This window comes from Carassius auratus, chromosome 30 (genome assembly GCF_003368295.1).
Source record: "Carassius auratus strain Wakin chromosome 30, ASM336829v1, whole genome shotgun sequence".
In the NCBI taxonomy this organism is placed as follows: domain Eukaryota; kingdom Metazoa; phylum Chordata; class Actinopteri; order Cypriniformes; family Cyprinidae; genus Carassius; species Carassius auratus.
In genome coordinates, this window is record NC_039272.1 from 78557 (window position 1) to 100386 (window position 21830).

Sequence of the window (21830 nt, forward strand, 5' to 3'; positions counted from 1 at the left end):
TATGAAATAATTCGGGACCGATAGAGCAGTCAGTTATAACGAGCAGCAGCTCACAGTTAGCCGCCTCATTCACAGAAAGACGACAACAACGGTCATATTTTTAAATGTAGAAAGGCGCGAACCGATTCATTGTCCAGTTTCCTGAATGACAGCCAGATTAACCAATCATGATAGAAGTAATAAAATAAAACTACCAATGGGAGTTGTTTCAGTGTGATAAGGCAGTGAAATGTATATAGTTTTATTGTTGTTAATGATGATAATATTTAACATATACCTTTAGATTTTAGAATAGGTATCATGACTAAAATATTTTAAAATGCTATTAAAATAATTAATTTAAATAATTTAATATAAATAATTTAAAAGCTTGTTAACCTTTTTCTACCATTTAGCATTAAACATTTTTAACGTTGTTTCATTAAAACAACTGACCTTATTTCAGCAATATTTCAATGTTGAAAGTTGGTCATGTGCTGGAAGTTTTTCAACAGTTCATCTTTAAACGTTGAATCAACGTTGTTTCAACGTTGAAACCACAACTGACCTTATTTCAACCATATTTCAACATTGAAAGTTGGTCATGTGCTGGATGTTTTTCAACCATTCAGCTTTAAACGTTGAATCAACGTTGTTTCAACGTTGAAACCACAACTGACCTTATTTCAACCATATTTCAACATTGAAAGTTGGTCATGTGCTGGATGTTTTTCAACCATTCAGCTTTAAACGTTGAATCAACGTTGTTTCAACGTTGAAACCACAACTGACCTTATTTCAACCATATTTCAACGTTGAAGGTCGGTCATGTGCCGGCTGGGGAAGGCTATAGCCTATTTAAGTAATTAAATTAATATAAAGGGGCGACGCATTTACTACTTGTAAAAAATGCGGGTCAGGAAGCGGGTCTGGTACAATATTTTCTTTTTCTTTTCTTTTTTTGCGGTCGGAGTTGCGGGCGGGTTAGTTGGAAACATCGGTCGGGTGCGGATTGTTTATTATGGCGTGCGGTCCTGTCCAAAAATAAGACTACTGACTTGTCGCGGGAATTCACCGTACACCGAGTTTACCACTGATAGACCTGCGGTGCATCCGTATACACACTCACACACAGCGAACAACTCAATTACCTCACGCAGAAGACATTAAAAGTCCCGTTCTTCGTGATCCCATGTTTTAAACTTTAGTTAGTGTGTAATGTTGTTGTTGGAGTATAAATAATATCTGTAAAATTCTAAAGCTCAAAGTTCAATTCCAAGCGAGATATTTTATTTAACAGAATTTGCCTACATCGAACGACCAGTTTGGACTACATCCCTCTAGTTCCTTCAGTAATGACGTGGTCTTGTTGTGCTCACATGGAGAACATGGAAGAGTTGCGTTTGTAGAGTGTGTTTGTCACCATGTCGTCGAAACGCGGTTATTTTCATCTCTGAGTCCAATCACCTTTGTTTGACCACAAAAGGTAATTGTATTTTATTATTTAAGTTGGTTTGTTTAACAGTTTCTGCAACTTATTACACAAAGGGCAACGCTGTATAGCTTTGTTAACTAGATGTTAGGGCTGTGCAAAAGAAACGAATGCGATTTTCACGTGCATCTCGTCAGTAAAGTCATTCTGTGATTATAAATCTCCAGCACGTGCATTCAGATCAGGATTGCCAGGTTTTCAAAACAAATCCTGCCCACTTGCTTCTCAAAACTAGTCCAATCCATAGACCATAAAAGAAATGGACACAGCAACCCCATTGGAACTCAACACCCATGTTTAGCGTTTTTTAGCACTTTCGTTTCTGACGCGCAGAATCAAACGAAGCTTGACGACGTCAGCAACCTGTCTGCCATATGTAAATCTTCTAGTAGCTGTGCGTGCAAACTGCCATCGTTAATCTTGCAGAGACGGCGAGCTTGAGCGGGGAGTTCTTTGTCGTGAGTGAGCAGGAGTAAGTATTCTGATTAATTATTTTGTATAGTATTTAAAAATGTAAGGCCAGTACGCCATATTAAGTTAATTGCCTGCGAGCTTCTCCTCCTGTCTGTACGGTAATGCGACAGAGAGACGAGTGGTTATGACGCAATCGTTAGCCTATTTTTTACAAAAATTGTTTCTACGGGGCCATAATGTAACATAGAAGGTAATGGAGCCCTTTATACATTGTCGTGTATCTTTAGAAATAATGGACAAACGGAGTCTTTAAACGCCTCAGATGTAAAGTTATTCGCTGTCAAAGTGACGCCAAAATGAATGGGAGTCAATGGGAATGCTAACGCAAGTGAAGTTCTGCTAAAAGATGGCGGCCCCCACCCGACTTCAACTTCCGGTCGAGTTCCTTGCCCCTTGATGCTAACACAAGTGAAGTTCTGCTTTCACAACACAGGAACCGTTGTCAGAACCAATCAGAACTCTTCACGTTTTTCTGAAGGAGGGGTTTATAGAACAAGGAAGTCATCAGCCCGTTTTTATGACAGTGAAAACAGTGGTATACAGAAAGGTGAATTGTGTGAAAAATACTGTTTTTTTTACACACGAAACATAAACAAATGTTATATTGCACATTGTAAACACAATCAAAGCTTAAGAAATGCACGAAAAATTGGACCTATAATTGTTAAGGCCTTCATTGCTCAGATAACAAAAGTCAAGGGGATTTTTTGAGAAGGTAAGTCTGACCAGTTATACAGCAACGAGTCAGACGAGTCTGAAGATCTGAGCTGAATTTGGTGAAATATTAAAAGTTTTAGTCTCTGTCAATTACTCTCATAATAAATAATAATAATGTTCAAATATATGTTGGCTTTCTCAAGCCCAACAAAGAAGACTAAGAAGAGAAACATCATTCAATTTGGTATGTAATAAAACTAATATTACTAATTTATTTCATAAATTTAACTACATTAACTTTCACAAATATTTATTAATGTCACACCCACCTACCTAGTGCCTGTAGACTTTAAAGACAAGAGTAATAAATATTAGACATATTATCATGGAACTGTTCAGTCTATTATTGATTTTTATTTCCACTTCACTTTTATCCAAGGAGACAGAATTATTTGCACTGTATTTACAGTGGGACAATATTCATAAAATACTATAAACTAGAAATATTTTAAAGGGGTCACTTGCAGGTCTCAGCAGCACGAATTATGTGCCCAGCCACATCTGCTTCAGATATGATTCTAATTCACAGTGAGCGGTGGTTTCAGACATTACTCCTATAAGACTCTTATTCTGCCTTAAAGAGTGAAAGAGCCGTGCTGAAGGCGGAGCGATTCGACCAATCAGATGAAAGCAGCGTTTCAGCTCTGCCCACAAGTGCGAATCAAATATTGAAGCCATAAACCTATTTGTAAACCCCAAATGACAAAATGACTAATTTCTGTTTGTTAAACTAAATGGAATAAAGAATAAACTAGACCTTTTTGAATTTCTCTTTATTGAATTCATGTTCTCTCACTTGAAACCTCTTGAGTCTTTCGTTTTCAGCTTTTTTTATTGAAAATAGATTTATAATGGACAGAAGATACCCTGATAACGGCCGAATCCAGGAAACGTATTTCTGGACATGCATTACTTTAATTGAATATGAATATGTATTTTCAGACAGTGAACAGAAACGCACCCTCTACATTTTCTTTTTTTAAATTTAATTTAATTTTAAGTTCATTTCTTATTTTCTTTTAACCACATATTTAGCAGTCAACATCAAAGTACCCCAATTCTTAAAAAGTAACAGCATAGACATGTCCATTTCTGATTGGATGTAAAAACAGACCTAAAACAGACATAAACCTGGCAGGATGAGTGTGTGTGTGTGTGTGTGTGTGTGTGTGTGTAACACCTGAGACAATCAGTGGAATGACTCTTCAGCAGACCAGCGTTCTCTAATATAGCTTCTATCATTTCTATACATTTTTATGTCTTAAGGCTTGAGTCGTTTGTACTGTGTGTACGGTACATAACCCATAATTCAGAAGTAGCACATCGACCCCCCCGCGATGACATCATTGATTTCACATGTGTGTGAGCGACAGCACCGTACATTCGTGACGTTATGGATGTCCCGCCGCTGCAGACGAGAAGAGCAATGCAACTAAAGAAAGATGGAAGTGCTCAGACAGCAGAGGAGAGAGTCGTGAGAAACTTCAAGACACAATCTTGAGAAGGAAGTTCCCTTTTTTTTGTTTAAACACTTGTAACAAATAGAAACAAGACCGAAAAAAGCATATCAATACTAAAGGCATACAACCCCAAACCGCCTGCCCTCCCAAGAAGAAGAAGAAGAAGAAGAGCCCTTTCTCTCTGTCTGTGGACAGTGACATCACAAACATCTACATCTATATCTATATGTACAGTACACCCCCCCCATCTAAAATACACAGTGCTCTAAACCGCTACAACTCACACAACATCTATACTCATTTTTATTTATTCTACTTTTTTTTGGTTTTGTTTTAAATGTTCTATATTACCCAACAGCAGCATTCCATATGTTATTTGTTTTTGGTGCATCTAACGTTCCAAAGAATACATTTTCAGTATTCAGACACAGATCCCTCACTAGGCTCCCTAAAGAAGCCACTTCACTCACTAGTGTACACTAAAATGCTTCTCCCGAATCCCATCAGGCACACTGATAAAAGCCTACTCTGGTGTTCCCACTTTACACAAATAATATTTTTTTAATGCAATTTATTTGACTTTTTATATCCTTTTTAAAATATTTTTGTGCAGGAAAAAAATATAACCAATGCGTAAAATAGGCTATAGTGCAAATCAACTACACATCGAAACTAATGATAACTAATGCAATCACTACTTAAATATATTCTTATTTCTAGTCTGAAATACGATGTGATCAAATATACTTTATTCATATACGTAGATTTAGTGCAGATATCTCTCTTTTTCTGTGAACTATATTCATATCAAGACTACATTTGTTTGAAATATCTCAGTGCTAAGCATTGTTGCACACAGTCTCTCTCTCTCTCTCTCACACACACACACACACACTCTCTCTCTCTCTCTCTCTCTCTCTCACACACACGTTTGTTTCTGTGTAAAGTGTGTTCATCCCATAGGTGTAATGGTTTTTATTCTGTAGAAACTGTATATTCTATGTCCCTTCACCAACCCTACACCTAACCCTAACCCTCACAGGAAACTTTGTGCATTTTTACTTTCTCAAAAAAACTCATTCTGTATGATTTATAAGTGTTTTGAGAAATGGGGACATGGCTTATGTCCTCATAAGTCACCCTCTCCTTGTAATACCTGTGTCATACCCATGTCATTATACAGAGTTGTGTCCCGATATGACACACACACACACACACAGCAGCAGAGGTCTATAGCTCACACAGCAGGTAATTTGAGGTTCATGCTTTTGATACAAACCTCTGTTCTGCGTGGAATGTGCTTCTAGAAGCGAACAGTCGAGAGAAACCACCGACAAACATAATGCATCACACACACCAACAACACCACTGTCCTTAGAGAGAGAGAGAGAGAGAGAGAGAGAGAGTGACTGAAGAAGCTGCAGTCCCTTCAGAGAGACGGTTAGAGAAGGACATGACAGCAGATCTTAGACCTGTACAGTAGAAGAAGCCCTCAGTTATTACACGTGACGAGAGTAAAAAAGGCCACTTCACCGTCATATACACTAGCAGTCAAACCTTTCTGAACCGCAAGATTTTAAAGAATTCTGTTCACCTAGCCTGCAGTTATTTAATCCAAAGTACAGCAAAAGCAGTAAAACTGGAACATATTTTTACAATTTAAATCATCTGTTTTCTGTGTGAATCTGTGTTAAAGTGTAATGTATTTCTGTGATGCTCCGCTGTATTTCCAGCATCATTCCTCCAGTCTTCAGTGTCACATGATCTTCAGAAATCAGAATAATATGATGATTTACTGCTCGAGAAACATTTCTGATTATTATCAGTGTTGAACAGTTGGATAATCTTTCATGATTCTTTGATGACTACATAGTCATACTTTGTAAAGAACAAAAATTTATAAAAATGACAAAATAAAAAAAGAAATTAAGGAGTGAAATTAATTATAGAATTTTTTAGAATCTTTTCATTTAGCAAGGGTGCTTTAAAAGTGACTATAAAGACATTAATAATTTTACAAAATATTTATATTTCAGATAAATGCTGTTGAACTTTCTATTCATCAAAGAAATCTGAAAAAATTCCACTTTATACAATGATAAAAAAATAATTGTTTTTGGAGCAGCAAATCAGAATATTAGAATGATGTATTCTGAAGGATCATGTGACTAGAGAAATGCTAAACATTTAGCTTTGAAATCACAAAAATAAATTAGATTTTAAAACATATTCAAATAAAAATCAGTTATTTTAAATAGTGAAAATATTAAACATTTTTACTGCTGTATTTGGGATCAAATAAATGGCTAGGTGACTTCTTCAGAAACATTAAACATCTCACTGTTGGAAGCCTTTTGACTGCTAGAGGAAGAGCACAACAGGTCATGTGACCCAGCGCAGCGTCCGGACGGTTCTGAGAGACATTCTTCATCTGGCTTTAAGGGTTTTTCTCCAGGACAGCGTGATGGGAGCAAAGGCAAATGGCCTGGACGATCTGATTGGACGAAGGCAGTGAGGTCACTGAGGTCTGGTCAGTGGACACACATCCAACACTTCCCTCGAGCTTCCTCCTGGAGTATTAGAGCAGCTGTGTGGAGGTACAGCTGGAGACGAGGGCAGATGTGTGCTCTTATAGACTGCAGGTCAGCGCAGGGCTCTTGTCCCGAGGGTCAGCGGGTCGCCGGACACTGGCGCTGAAATAGCCTTCATCACTGCAGCTGCTGCGCAAACTTCCTCGCTCGTCCAAGTCGCTGACGCTGCTCATGCTCCACTCCAGGTCTCCCAGAAGATCGTCTGTTCCTTCCACGTCAACATCCACCTCTTCTGTGAAGCAAACACAGGGAGAAATATTCAGAAGCAATTTCTCTCTCTACTGTGATTAAATATTTACATTCACAGACATAATATGTTAGTATACTGTAAATCACTTGAAGAAAATGACATTTACATTACATTTAGTCATTTAGCAGATGCGTTTATCCAAATCAGGACAACAGAATCTATCAAAACCAACAAAAGAGTCAGCTTTGTGGATTATAAAGAGAGCGAGCTGCTTCATCTGTATTAACATCATCTACCAAACATTCCTTGACCATTTTTGTCTATTTTCACATACTATATGCACATGCTGCATTTGTTTCTTTAATAATAAAAAATCTATTCACATGCACAGAAATTATAATTGCATGGAAACCACATGGTGCAAGCTGTAATTTTAATAACTCGTGTTCACTTTTAAGGTTATAGCATTTTAATGTGCATTTTGAAGAGTGCTACGTTTAGTCATTCTGGCCCATTATCTCCATGGCAACATTCCAATTTAGGCGTTAAAGCATTTATCATGCTGCGGTCTGTTTGCATGCCATCTGTTCACAGGACAGGCCACAGAATATACAATACAAACTCCTCAAGACCATCATTCATCTCATTTCTGTCAAAAAGCATGTGATCATCAAACCTCCACTGTGTGTCTGCAAGTGAACTGGAATCTTGTGCAGTTCTGATTCTAGGTAGAAGCCTTTTAGAAGCAAGGGCTTCTGGGTATTTTTAAAGAGCTCTTAAAAGCCTCACAAATGGATCTTACACATTTGACCTTGTTGTGTTCAAGTTAAATAATGCATGTATGGCAATGTGACATAAATGCACTAAAACGAGTCCTGAGAAGTGTTTTACATCCATGGCTCTAAGTAATGAAGCACACATGCTAAACCATGTGCTACCTGTTACTTTTTGACTCTATCTTATTGAGGCCATTGGAGGTGTACGTCATACCTCTTTTTTTAAAAAGGAGATCTTTTTCTGTAGCTCCTGTGAATTTTATCTCTGTCAATGCTGCATGTACATTGTGGGGTACCACAGGGTTCTGTTCTAGGCCCGGTTTTGTTTTCCTTCTATCTTTTTTCTTTAGCAAAGATCTTTCTTAAGCATCATATCTCTTGCCATTTTTATGCAGATGATATATAGCTTTATCTTCCAATGAAACTAGATGACAATATATCTCCGCAGTCTCTGATTAATTGTTTGAGTGAAGTTAAAATTGGGATGGCGGATAATATTTTACAGCTTAATGATTCTAAAGGCCCGTTTTTGCATTTAATTATTCGTTAAGCACTTTTGTCGTTATTAAATGTGCTATATAAATCAATAAAACTAAACTAAACATTATATAAGACTTGTGTACCTTGGTCGGAGTCAGATTTGTCTGAGGAGCCCATGCTGTCCATGCGTGTGCGCTCCACACCGAGCTGCTCCAGGCGTCTGTGCAGGTGTCTCTGTTCTCTCTGTAGATGGTCTATAGTGTGCTGGGCCTTCCTCTCACTATCCTCCAGCCTCTGCAAGACACACATGGGTTCAACCCCTACATATTCTGATCAAATACATGCAATCTTGAGGATAAGAGACATCTTACCCACCAACATTCGAATAGCACTGTAGCGCTGGGCGATTTGTCACATTTCATTTATTAATTCTAATGTAATGTTTGGCCATGATTTTATTTTTTATAAGTCAAGGAATCACGATTTTGATATTTGATAAATATTACCAAGCGTTAGAATTAGATACTTTGACAATATGACAATGATAACAGTAATGAGAAAAGATGAAAAAACAGTTAAATGTGTCCATGTTTACATAGAATAAATAATGGAAAAGCAGCACAATCTGTGAAGAACTACTGTATGACTGATATTTAATGTTTGCATCATGATGACTGAAAGCTGCTGTTCATTGTTTTTACAGAACATTTATACTTAATAATTAATAATGATCTACTGATCAAAAAAGTCATTTTGAATTTGAATTACCTTGACTTTTGAGATTTTTATTAAGCATTTCATTTCTGAACATATGTTCAAGTTTGTACAAGATGTAGTTGTAGTTCATGCATCTTTTCTGTGTTTTGTTAAAAATTTATATCCTGTTAACAATTTCATGTGTGGTGCACGTGGAACAGAATATTTTTAACTAAAGGGTTAATAAAGAAAAAGGTGAATCATGTTGTAGTTACATTCTCTAGTTAAAAAAATATTTAAAAAATCAAGTATCTGTCAAAGTACAGATCAAGACATCGCCCAGCCCTAACTGTACGCATCAGGTTTAAAAAAAAAGTTAACTAATTATACAACACCACTTAACCATGGTAAAATCACCGTAACCGACTCTTGTGACTTGCTGCTTTAACATCGGATCACTGCGTGAAGTTCTTGTGAGAATCTGAGAACACTATCACCTCCAGTGGGACGCTGGCACATACCTTGATGTGTTCTCTAGCCCTCGTGAGGAGGCGGAGGGTTGTGTGCCGGTTTGAGTCTGGTCCTAAGGGCACGAGGGATTTTAAGCGCTCCAAACACAGCCGTAAATGTGCCCTCCTGGATGGGACAGACGACAAGAAAGTGAGTCAGAAAACACTTCCAGTAAACAGCAGTAGCAACATGAATCATAAAAATGAGAAGAATGCAATTATGATCTGTGAAGTTAACACATTTCTGTTCGTTCATCATACAAAGGCGTAGTAAGAATATAGTGCATGAGTCACTCTGAGTAGTTCTTTTATATTTTTACGATGCTTGTGTGTCATTCAGGAAGCTTTAGAGCTCTTTAGAATCGCACGGGGGATAAAACAAACACAAACTACAGAAAAAGCTTGTTAGAAAAAAAATTTATTTATTTTACTTCAGGAAAAAATATAATTCCAGTAAGTTCAGAACAAACCTAAAATTATGTTGACTTTGGTGATATTTGATGATAAAAAAATATACAAAATTTGTTGGTGTGTGTGTGTGTGTGTAGTCGTTTGCTGCACTGTGTGTGACACGTGGCCTATAACTGCACAAACATCGTACAGGAAATTCTAAATAACAGACTTCCTGTTGGTTTTTGGATATTGTACCAAGAGACTTTTTTGTAGGTAATAGTGTCTTACGTATGTGTACCAATGTTCATACATGTACATAAAACGTAGCTTGGTATATTAATATATATAGAGCCAAAACCACATGAATCATTACTACACAGCTGTGCTGGTCTCACATCAGACGTGCAGCCCATTTATTCAAATCTGCATCACAAATGCTCTCCCACTCGAGTCGCTTTATAAATATCAGCCCTGGACTCTCATTTGAAACAACAGCAGAGACACAAGGAGACGTGCTTTCCTTCTTCACCTGGATATATTTCTAAACAGCAGATGAAAGCGGCTCTGAATGCATTGTTAGGAGTTACTCATCTCTGAGCATTATCCTCCAAAATAACTCAGACGAGGCATTTGGTCAAATTCCCTGCTCATGTAGTTTTTAATTACCGAAGTTTAATCTGAATCTAATTCGGTAAGGATATAATGAGGTATAATCCACAAGGGTTACATGCACATACCTGTTCTTCTCCATCTCGTTGTGTGTAGACCTGCAGAGACAGAGACAGAGATGTTGGGGATCACTGTGCTTATTCTTTTTTTATTCACACTAACATTTATGCATTTGGCAGACGCTTTTATCCAAAGCAGGTTTATGAATGAGTTTCTGCATTCCTTGCACATTGACCCCATGATCTTGGTGTTGTGTTCTCAATGCTTTCCTGTTAACGTTAGAGGAATAGTTCACCCAAAAATAAAACAATATGATACTCATCCACCCTCATGTCGTTCCAAACCTGCATGCAATTATTTATGAAACACAAAACAAGATATTTTGAAGAATGAGTTTTGGATCCCGATAGCTATGTTTCCATCCACATTTTGTTATGCACATTTTGGGATTATTGCACAAAAAAATGGAAATGCCAAGATGTGAAATTTAAAAAATGCACATAATAACTTATGGCTCAGGCTCTGAAAATAAATAACATGAGCGTGTTTTGTCTGCGCGCTCTGAAGCTCGTAATTTATTGTATACAAAAATGATTATATATTGTGCCTTCTCCTACTGTAGCAAGTAAAATAAAAAATTATTACTGGATGAAACATCTGCATGTATATGTTTCAGAAACATATAAGAAATATATAAGAAATATAAGAAATCTCCTACTGTAAATATATCGAAACTTCATTTTTGATTAGTGATATGCATTGCTAAAAACTTAATTTGAACAACTTTAAAGATGATTTTCTCAATATTTAGATTGTTTTGCTCCCTCAGATTCCAGATTTTCTAATATTGTCCTCCTCACAAACCAGACATCACTGGAGAGATGATTTATTCATATAAAAAAATGGACCCTTATGAATGGTTTTGTGCTTCAGAGTCACATATTACACTAATATAAAGTAGATTTGGGGACTCCTGAACTTCAACATCACCTTCTTGTTCTGAAAGGCACACAGAGACTGTCCTGTGCTCACTGCTGATCTGACTGTTCAGTACAAAGGTGAACTGCTGTGTGTGTGTGTGTGTGTGTGTGTGTGTAAAGGCTGCACAGGAACAAACTAAAACAGCAGAGGGTTGTTTAAGGGACTGTGGGCTTGTTTAGTGCCAAAATGTTTATTACTGATTGTAAATGTCCCCAGTCCTCTCTGTGTGTGTCCCTCTCGCTGTGTTCGCTTAGCAACAGTAACTAGACACAAGCAGTGGGTGTGGTGGGGGGGGGGGGGGGAGTGAAAGAGAAGCCAAGCAGAGGAAAGCAGAATAAAACTAAATCTTGCTTTCACTGCCTTTAATATATATATATATATATATATATATATTAAATTATATCTTTAGCCTACAAAAAAAATCTTATGCATTGCAATCTTTTAATTTTTAACATGTGGCATGTTTGTGTGCTGCTGTGCGTCCCTGTGTTTAATAAGCAGTGTGCGTTGTGGACCTGCTATACTAACATGCCCTTTGTTAAATAACAAAGAAAAAACATTGTGCCAGACTTTAGACTAGGTTTGAGTTGTTCTATGGCGCAGTCTATTTTCAGCTCCTTAAAATAACAATGCACCAGAAATGCGCCTGAACACACCTCTTATAGACCAGCCCGCCCATGGGCGCAAAAATGAGTGCAAATGCATTTGCTAATTAAACGACATGGTACTGGACGGGAAAACGCCGGGTGTATTATTGGGCCCATACAGATCACTTTTAAATGCTGCACTGTTGGGAAGTAACTAGTTACATGTAACAGAATTATTAGAAAATAAGGAAACACTTTGTTTTAAGTAGTGCTGTCAAATGATTAATCACGATTAATTGCATCCAAAATAAAACGTTTTTTTTACATTATATATGTGTGTACTTTGTATATTTATTATGTATATATAAATACACATGCATGCATATTTGTTTATTTATTCACTTTTTAACTCATGCATGTATATATTTTGAAAATATATAGTCCATATTTATATTTCACATAAATAAATAAATGAATAAACAAATAATGATATATAAACACATACATATATATTATAAACAAATTTTTTATTTTGGGTGTGATTAAACGCGATTAATTATTTGACAGCACAAATTTTTTAATCTTAATTTTAAAAATGAATCCTTGTTGCATGTTACATGCATTTACTATTGTAAGTCCATGTAACATGCAACAAGGATTCTTTTTTTAATACTAATCTGTCTATACTACAATACATTATGCATAATTACATGCAAGTAACCCTAAACCAAACCCTAATCTTTACCATAATTATACAGTAAGTACATTAATATTACTCGCTACTTAAATGTTTAATTAAGGTGTCCTTGCTACAGTGTAAAGTAAAGTGTAACCCAGATTGTAACTGTAATCTGTTACAGCTACAGTGCCAAAATATGTAAATTAGTTATTTATGAAAATGTTAATGATTAAAGATTACAAAGGATCAATAAATTGCAATTAAAGTTGTTCAAATGAAGTTCTTGGCAATGCATATTACTAATCAAAAATTAAGTTTTAGGTAGAAAATTCCCAAAATATCTTCATGGAGCATGATCTTTACTTAATATCCTAATGATTTTTGGCATATAAGAGAAATGTATAATTGTGACCCATACACTGTATTGTTGTCTATTTCTACAAATATACGTCTGTGACACTGATGACTGCTTCTGTGCTGCAGGGTCATATATGAGCTCACTTGACATGAGGATAAACATGGAAACAACATGTTTGTGTTGTCAAAGCTGCACAACTCAAAGCTCGAGCGAATAAACCACTTTCCGTTCTCCAAGCAGTGTGAGAGCATCTAATCAGTCAGCTGGAGAGATGCGGGGAGTTTATGCAGCGCAGAAATGCAAAAACGTTTCATGCATGATGCATTAACACAAGCGCTGAATGTAGGTTACTTGCATATCCTTAGACTGTGTGATTCTCATGTATTTGGTGCAAGATAATAAGCCAATTACAGTCCACCAACTGCTATTCTTAGTAGTGTAAACATGCAATATGCAAATAAAATATCACAGATGGTGCAAGATTTACCAAAGTCTTATCTCCAAATGACTACAGCCCCATTGACTCCCTCTGCCAATGCATTGGTGAAATTAATAGTTGGATGTGCAAGAACTATCTTCAGTTAAACAAGGAAAAACCTGAAGTCAAAGCACTCAATGGCATAGGACCTAAATACACAGCAGATATGATCACTGATTATAAACTATTAGGATCGAGTGAAATATTCGAATTATTTTGAGTGAAAAGTTTTGATATCATTACATCCCTACTTGTTTTCTGTCTAGAGACCAGTGTGACATTACAAAGACACCTCTCACAGTTTCTTTACCTGCTAAACCAACATTTAAACAACACTGAACAGCGGTGTATAAATAGCTACAAGCCTTCATATCCAGTTACAAGCCCCACAAACATCCAGACACAGATTAGAGTTGGGCAGTGTTTTCAGCACGCTGTGGCACACAATAACTAGATTTCTGTCCAGGGTTATATTCCTAAAATGGTTGGTCTGCATGATTCAGAAGCAGCAGCTTTGATGACCCTCTGTTCTGTGTTTAAAAGTGTCTTTATGGCTGTGAATCAGCATCATATGCAGAGTATGACAGCGAGGTCAGCTACACGATCTCATCAAACCACAACCCTGCTTTAGTGAGGTTGAACAGATAGTGATTTTATATCCATAGGTTTTGAATAACTTTTTGGGGAATAAAATATCACAATTTGGTTGAAATACTGTACACTGTCATTCAGTGTGATACAATATTTTTGTAAAAATTAAAAAAAAACATGTTTATTCTGACGTGTTCATATTAAAATGAATAAAAGAATAAGGGAGCATATTAATTTTACTGTGTTTTAAATGAGTCATACATTATTAATGGCCAGTGTGTGAAACCTAGGATAGTGGCAAATTTTACAAATGTAAAATTATTTAGTATTTGGGGTGGAAGTAATTAGTCACTTAATATGTCATAAATAGATTTTTGCTGTAAATATATGGGTGATAAGATAGTTACACTGAATGACATTTTAGTGGGTGTCTTCTGTAAATCAGGGAAACATTTATGATATGTATTTTTTGCTCGGAAAAATTAAAATTGCAATTAAATTAAACAGAAAACCTTTTGTTAAAAAAAAAAATATTGCGATTAATCATTTGACAACACTAATATTCTGTATATGCTTCTGTTAAAAACAATTGACCTGCATTATTTCAACATTTAAAATCATCTTTATTTGTACGATTTCTGAGAGGAAAACCTGAGAAAAACCAACAATGGGTAGATTTTATAAGTTCTGTTTCGTTTGGGGATCGAATACTTATTGCACTCACTGAAATTAATTTTCTGTTTATTTTTTTTTTTAAAGAATGTTTGGGTTTGGATTCAATCCATTAAATCAGTAAAACCTACCAAAGAAATTACACACCCTTTGTTTTTTTGCAAGTGGGCAAACTTACAAAATAAGCAGGGGATCAAATAAAATATTTTCTCACACTGTAAATATAGCAACATTTTTGATTAGTAATATACATTGCTAAGAACTTCATTTGGACAACTTTAAAGATGATTTTCTCAATATTTCGATTTTTTTTGCTCCCTCAGATTCCAGATTTTCTAATATTGTCCTCCTAACAAACCAGACATCTCTGGAGAGATGATTTATTCAGATGAGTTGGTTGGTTGCAGTTTTCATGGCAAGTAATGAGTTAAAATACTACATAAAAGAGCCTGTTTTTAAAATCTGCTTTGGATAAAAAGTCTAAAATGCATTTTGGACTGAAATTTCATCGCAAGAGTTTCCGTTATCGCAGAAACTAGATGGAAGTACCTGCTGCTGCAGTTTTTCTTGTTTTGGGTTTTTCTCTTCAAGCCATCTCTCTCTTTGCTGCTGGTGAAGGGTAACATGGAGGCATAGCCGTGCTCCGCTTCTGCAAATACAAACAGAGACATTCAGAAGCTCATCAGACCACAAATCACAACTTTTTTAGTTTTTTTTTTTTTATTAGAACCTGGGATGCTATACATTACAATTAACCTATTTCTAAACAAATGTCTTGCTTTTGGTCCAATGATGTCATCTGAACTGGAGTAAACCCAAAGTCCAGCCAAACCACAACACATAGACAGGAGGGGGATGCACCAGGAATCCCTGCACTGTGAACCAACAGCAATGCAATGCTGGAAAAATGCATTGCAATTCCACATTTGAACGCAAACCACCATCAGGCTAAATAATAATAAAATGTCATATGCACTTGTTTTTTCTCCCTAGAGGGGGCTGTGGACACATTAGTGATCCCGATGTGTGTTGGCCAGACAGCTGAAGTGGACACTTGTTCTGCATGTCTTTATGATCTTCCCCAAATATCACAACAACAGAAAACACCGTGTGCATATCATGCATTCGCCTCTAAATAAACAGTGCGAAGACCAAATGTGTTGCATTATAGCATACAGGAACCCTAGCAACGGTGTCAGGATTCATTTGCATGCTAAATATCATTTCAAATCGCCTATTAATATATGTTGTTTACCTCTTTCTCTTCGCTCGAGATATTCTGCTGCTTCGATCAGCATCTGCAGTTTCTCAATAGCCGTCATTTTAAGCAATAAACAGCGATTAAAAAAAACGACAATCCGGGTCAGAAACAAACAGCAGCCTCTCGTTCCTTCAAGCTTCTTCCTGATCCAGAAAAACTGAAGAATTTTGTACAAAATAAGTATTATAGAAGGCAGCGATGGAGATGTTTAGATGTTGAGAAAATCAGAAATGTGTACAAAAAACACGATGGTTTTGATCAAATCGAATAAGAAATGTTCCTCAGCTGCCAAGAAGTAACTAGTTAACTAGTCCTGTTCATGTTAAACGAGATTTCGGACTTTATCACGACACGAGCATCAGAACTCCTCCAGGTGGACACAATCTGGCAACCCTTCACTGACAGCATGTACAGTAAGGAATGTCTGAAGACTTTTATAGAAGAGATAATAGCTCTCAGCTTTAGTTCTGCTCTTGGTGAGGTTTAGGCTCTGATGCTGACAGCAAACACTGTTAACTACTAGAAAAATAGACAAAAATACTTGACTGATAGCTCAGTCAGATCGATGTGGGCACGGGTTGCCAGATTGTCACGCAGAAAAGTGTTTTTAAGCAGCTGGTGATACTATTTTTGTTAATTATTTGAGCTTTGGTGCTGGTTGCTGGCTGGAAAACAAACAGCTTTCATCCAAAATTCCTTTTTGTTTCATAAAAAACGTCAATTTTGATATGCCCGTCCAGCGAGGTTGTAGGCTATAGTGCAGTGTAATAAAAAAGGGAGAAAAAATCTTGAATCTTGAAAAGTCCAAACAATCGCTGGTTTCAATGTTTCAAGCTTGACAAGACGATCTGGCTGCTTATTAAACACATATGTAAGCTGTGGACAACTGAGGAAAAATAAGTCAAAAACGCTGAGAAAAACGCGCAGCTAGAGAAACATAACGTCGTTGAACCAGAGAGAAGAGATGTGTATTCACTAGCTGCTGTCATGTTACTGTACGCCTGTCAGGGTAGAGGTGTGCGATACCGCTAGATTTGGTATCGATCCGATACCAAGTAAATACAGGGCCAGTATCGCCGATACCGATACCAATATCGATACTTTTTAATAATTAAGGTGGATGTGTCTTCAACCTAAATCTAAATGAATTGTTTTTGTGATTTGCATTTTGGGTTATTAATCAGTACAACAAAAGCTTTTGTTCAGAAACAACTTTTGGTTACTTCTGATTTATTTAAATAAACAAAGTTACAAAATGATTACTTCACAAATATAAAAAATGTAAAAACAAATTCTCTTTTCAAGTAGCATGTTAATAAAAAAAATGTTTCTCCTCTTTAGTGCACTTCTTTTCAGTATTTTTTTCTTAAAGTCACAAAGTTTTACTTCACAATATAAAACGAATTCTCCTTATACAAAATTCCTGAAGCCGACATCTTCCACTATGGAAAGAGGCTGCAGGTCCTTCACAATCATTTCTGATAGGCGCCTTGTAATATCCACTGCTCTTGGAGAATCAGCTATTGAAAAATAATAAAAATAATTAAGTCTGGTACACATCTAGGTGAAGTTTAAATATAGAAACTAGTATCCCTTTCACAGCTAACAGAAAAAGGGTAGATCGGCCTGAAAATACAGCCATACAACCAGTGGCGGCTCCAGACAATTTTGATTGGGGGGGCAATGGGGGGTCCTGGTCTTTTCAAGGGGGGTCTCATGAAAACCAACAAAAAAATACAGTGGACATGGCTAATAACTGCATATTACTGCTACTAAACAACAAAAACACCTTTGCAATGTAAACAAATGACAGGCTACATTTGTTATTCATATCCTGCACACTGCACTTTCATGTCAGGTATATTATGCATTTTTATTGACATTGATATTTTTACATTTATTTCCAGATAGATATTATTGAGTTTACAGGCTAAAGTGGTCTTGCTGTTGTAAACACTGTTGCTATTGTAGAAAAAATATTTGCATCACATTTAAAATATAATTATATTTTAATTCATTTCTGAATTGTTTTTATTTCTATAATGATAATTCAGAGAATGAGAAAATCTGAATAAGCCTTACCAGTGTTGTGATAATTATTTTTACGTGTTAAAAATAAATAAGTAGCCTACTGTAATATAATAAAAGTTTATTCAAATAACATAAAAAAGACCAAACCCCTCGATGCCTGTGAAACTTTTCTCCCTCAAACAGCACGCTTGTGTTACTTCTACACTACAGGCTACACACAGCAATATAAACAACGTATCTGCATGTTCTCACATCACATCGTTCTTGTAAAATAATAATAAGTAAATAAACATCAAAATCACTTCGCTGAGAATGAAACACCACTTACCAGCTGCCACGATGTTGAAAATATCCTGTAGCAATTAAAAAATGCGCGTGCAGCATGAGGAATCTTCCCGGTTGGATGAGGTCGTAGTCAGGTGAACTGTCATCATGCTGGTCATTTTATTTACGGCTAGATTATTATTAATAAATTGTACTAATATTATAATTGGCCGTGGGCAGGCATTCACAAATGTTTATGTTATTACAAAAAAAAATTGAAATTTTGCTTTGACAAAAGGGCACTTAAGGGGCAAAGGAGCAGGTGCTCAAGTGAACCGGTTCTTTCGGACAATTCGATCAAATAAACCAGTTGAAAAAAAATGGTTCACCGGTTCTTTTGCGCTCGATGTAATGCCGTCATTGGCGATGATTGCCCTTCATTCAAGCCTTTGGTTTACCCGCGCTTATAACATTAGCACAGAATCAGTTCAGAATCAACCACCAAAAGAATCAGGTCGGTTCAGATGCGCTCTGTGTCAGTCTGCTTCGCGCTGAATCACGCATGCGCAGTTATCATCAGCTCATCGGTTCTCGAATCGGACGCGTCTGACAGAAACGGTTCTCGTTTCAGTGTATGAATAAATATCGAAATAATTATTTATTATTGTTCTGCGTAGTTTGAAGAGAAACATTTTTGGATCTTTATCCCGAATATATATATTTTTTTTAATCAGGAAGAGGCTGGGGGGTCAAATGGGGGTCAAGGCATTTTTTGGCAGGGTCTTGAGACCCCCCAAGACCCCCCCTGGCGCCGCCCCTGCATACAACGCTCCTCTTTCTCTCCGCCTCTGACTGACTGCTGTTAGAAATGCGCGGCTGAGCGGTGCGCGCGCCTGACTGCTGGTGGTAGCGCTAGTGGTGAGTCACGTGACGGTACAACACAGGAGAGGGGGCGGAGAGCAGTGTCGAGCACGAGCAGCACTCTTAGAGCTTGCTCTGCTCTGTGACAGCAGCAGCATTTTGACAAACACGGCCAGGTCGCAAAACGAGAGAAACTGAAACTTAAGTATCGATATTTTCCCGTTGATACCAACGTTGGTATCGATATTATCGATATAAGTATCGATCTGCCCACCTCTAGGGCTTGGGAGAACCTGCGATCCTATTGGATGGACGATACAGAAAGCTGGCTTCTCATTGGATGTTCACTGTCAGGCCGTGTCTAGATTCAGCAAGATTATAGTGCAACTAAGTAGCACTGTAGCGCCATTGTGGAGCGAGTGTAGCACCTGTGATACTCTTCTGGCATTTCCTCCTGAGCCAAAATGGATTATTATGCAAATCGTGTGTTGTTGTTATGTTGTGATTGGCTGGACTGCCGCAGCGCTGTCGCCTGTGATTGGCCGCCTTCCCGGAACTCAACACACGAAAATGTTGATGGTTAAGATTAAACATGATTTGTAGTACATTTTAAAAAGATAAGACTGAAATTATCGTCAAATTCTCCACTTTTATTGTACTTTTTTCTTCCTGGATACTTTAAGACAAATTAAACACCATTTAAAAACATGTGACTTATTTAAAAAATACTGGAAGAAATGGACTGAATACTGTAATGTAAATAATCATTTACTGTATATGGACTGTAGGTGTATACATACATACACGCACACACACATAACAAACTGTATATTCTAAAAACTCATTCTGTATGATTTATAAGCGTTTTGAAAAATGGGGACATGGGTTATGTCCTCATAAGTCACAAAAACAAGAGCACACACACACACACACACACACACACACACACACACACACACACACACACACATATATTTACATATGTTAAATAGCAGAATGTATAACATGTTTTCTTACAAAATGTTTTAAAAAAGTAAAAAAAAAAAGTATATTAACAATAAATAAATAAATAAAAGATGTGACAGCTGAATGATTCTAAAACTGCACAACACACTTAATGACAAATTAACATTCAGCAAGAGTTAAGGCGTTCAAAACAAACAATCCACAACGTCAAATCCTGCTAAAATGCACAGCCACTGACTGAAAAACAAAACAGATGGAGAAACTGCTGAAACACATATTTGAAATAAATTACGGTAAGAAAAGGAAATATAGGTTTTTATCACAAACGTGCTTCCTGTCGACTCAGCAAGCAGTGAAATCCAAAGGTGTGTTAAACCACCTTCCTGTTCATGTACTGCCTGCAAGAGAAAGATGATTACATCATTGATCTCCTTCCTGCACCAAAACATTACATCACAGTCCACCGATGAGCCGTGCTGCACCTGCAGAGATGATGGGTCCAATACAGACCTGCTGCTGGGATACTAACCTCCCAAGGTACATTTCTCATAACGTGTGCTGTTTGTACATATAAAAAATGGACTAAAAAATGTATTCGATATAAAGTGGAAAATTGCAAACTATAGAACTAATATTAATTCAAAGATCTGGAGTTTTTACATTAGAAAACAAACAGAGAAGTATATTACAGCACAATAATATTTAAGATTTAATCTTCAACTTTAATTAGCAGGAATATCTTTCACACACACTGGTTATGTCTGGTTGTGCCATCTTGTGGTTATTTAGAGCATCAGCTTTGCCAAACAAAAGCTGCAAACAGTTTGACAATAATCAATGCTACTATTAGTCATGTTTATATATATATACATATAATAACATACATTATTGCAAAAAAACAAAGTACATTTACTTCTCCTTTGGTGGTTCTAGAAAGATGAACAGTAGCTAGTTACAGTAATAATATTACTTTGTGCAGTAACTACCAGTGTAACATTGCTAACAATTCACACCAATAACTAGTTGCTTATTAGCATGTCTATTATTAACATATTGGCTGTTTATTAGTGCTTATAAAGTACATATAACGCATGACATCCCTAATCCTACCCAATACCCTAAACTTAACAACTACCTTTATAAACTATTAATAAGCAGCAAATAAGGAATTAATTGAGGCAAAAGTCATATTTAATGGTAGTTAATAGTGAGAATTGGACCTAAAAATAAAGTGTGACCCAAGATTTCAGTAATGATATTTCAGTAGCCATCCATAAAACAGCTGTTTGAAAATATAAATAAATTATTTATTCTAACAATAATTTTAAAGATAATGTTTTCAAATATTGTCATGTATCCTTCAAAATATTTTATATTGCTTAAGTGAGAAATGAGGTTTCGTAGACTAAATCAGTTTTCAGAAGTTTGTAGGTATAGACATCTGTTGTGGGCATTCTTGGCAGGTTTTCTGAGGCTTTTTAAAATATCAGTTAAAAGATCAGTTTCTTATCTCATTTTAAAAATCTGAAGCAAAATCAGAGTGGTTTAACTTGATCTTTGTGAAATTACACAAAAACAGCACATTGGTTGATTCTCTGCCAGCAGGTGGCACAAATGGAACATCAGTGTTACAGCGTTTCCCTGGTTACCGCTGTACACAAAGCAGTGACACGAC

The 21830-nt window shown here is 36.5% G+C and overlaps 1 protein-coding gene and 1 long non-coding RNA gene across 3 annotated transcripts; both read right to left on the minus strand.

Moving 5' to 3' along the window:
• Window positions 1-6228: 6228 nt before the first annotated feature.
• LOC113048730 (max dimerization protein 1-like) lies at window positions 6229-16205 on the minus strand. Of its 2 annotated transcripts, none has more exons than XM_026210547.1 (6): window positions 16028-16205; window positions 15322-15421; window positions 10495-10524; window positions 9377-9491; window positions 8303-8453; window positions 6229-6942 (listed from the first exon to the last, which is right to left on the minus strand). In XM_026210547.1, exons 1-6 carry the CDS (start codon window positions 16092-16094, stop codon window positions 6752-6754), a joined length of 654 nt encoding a protein of 217 aa, XP_026066332.1. In that variant the 5' UTR covers window positions 16095-16205; the 3' UTR covers window positions 6229-6751. The 2 variants fall into 2 exon arrangements, with proteins under 2 accessions (XP_026066332.1, XP_026066331.1); XM_026210546.1 differs by having other exon boundaries at window positions 6229-6945.
• Window positions 16206-16231: 26 nt separating this feature from the next.
• LOC113048731 (uncharacterized) lies at window positions 16232-16827 on the minus strand. Its single transcript, XR_003276532.1, has 2 exons — window positions 16575-16827; window positions 16232-16523 (listed from the first exon to the last, which is right to left on the minus strand). It is a non-coding gene; the product is annotated as an uncharacterized LOC113048731 (long non-coding RNA).
• Between the last annotated feature and the right edge of the window lie 5003 nt (window positions 16828-21830).

Bases quoted from the DNA above. Each gene is read 5' to 3' on its own strand.
- LOC113048730 (XM_026210546.1), bottom strand. From the start codon at position 16,094: ATGACGGCTATTGAGAAACTGCAGATGCTGATCGAAGCAGCAGAATAT. The intron at 15,422-16,027 runs GTAAACAACATA...TTGTATTTGCAG, and splicing joins TCTCGAGCGAAGAGAAAGAG to AAGCGGAGCACGGCTATGCC. The intron at 9,492-10,494 runs GTATGTGCATGT...TGTCCCATCCAG, and splicing joins AACGAGATGGAGAAGAACAG to GAGGGCACATTTACGGCTGT.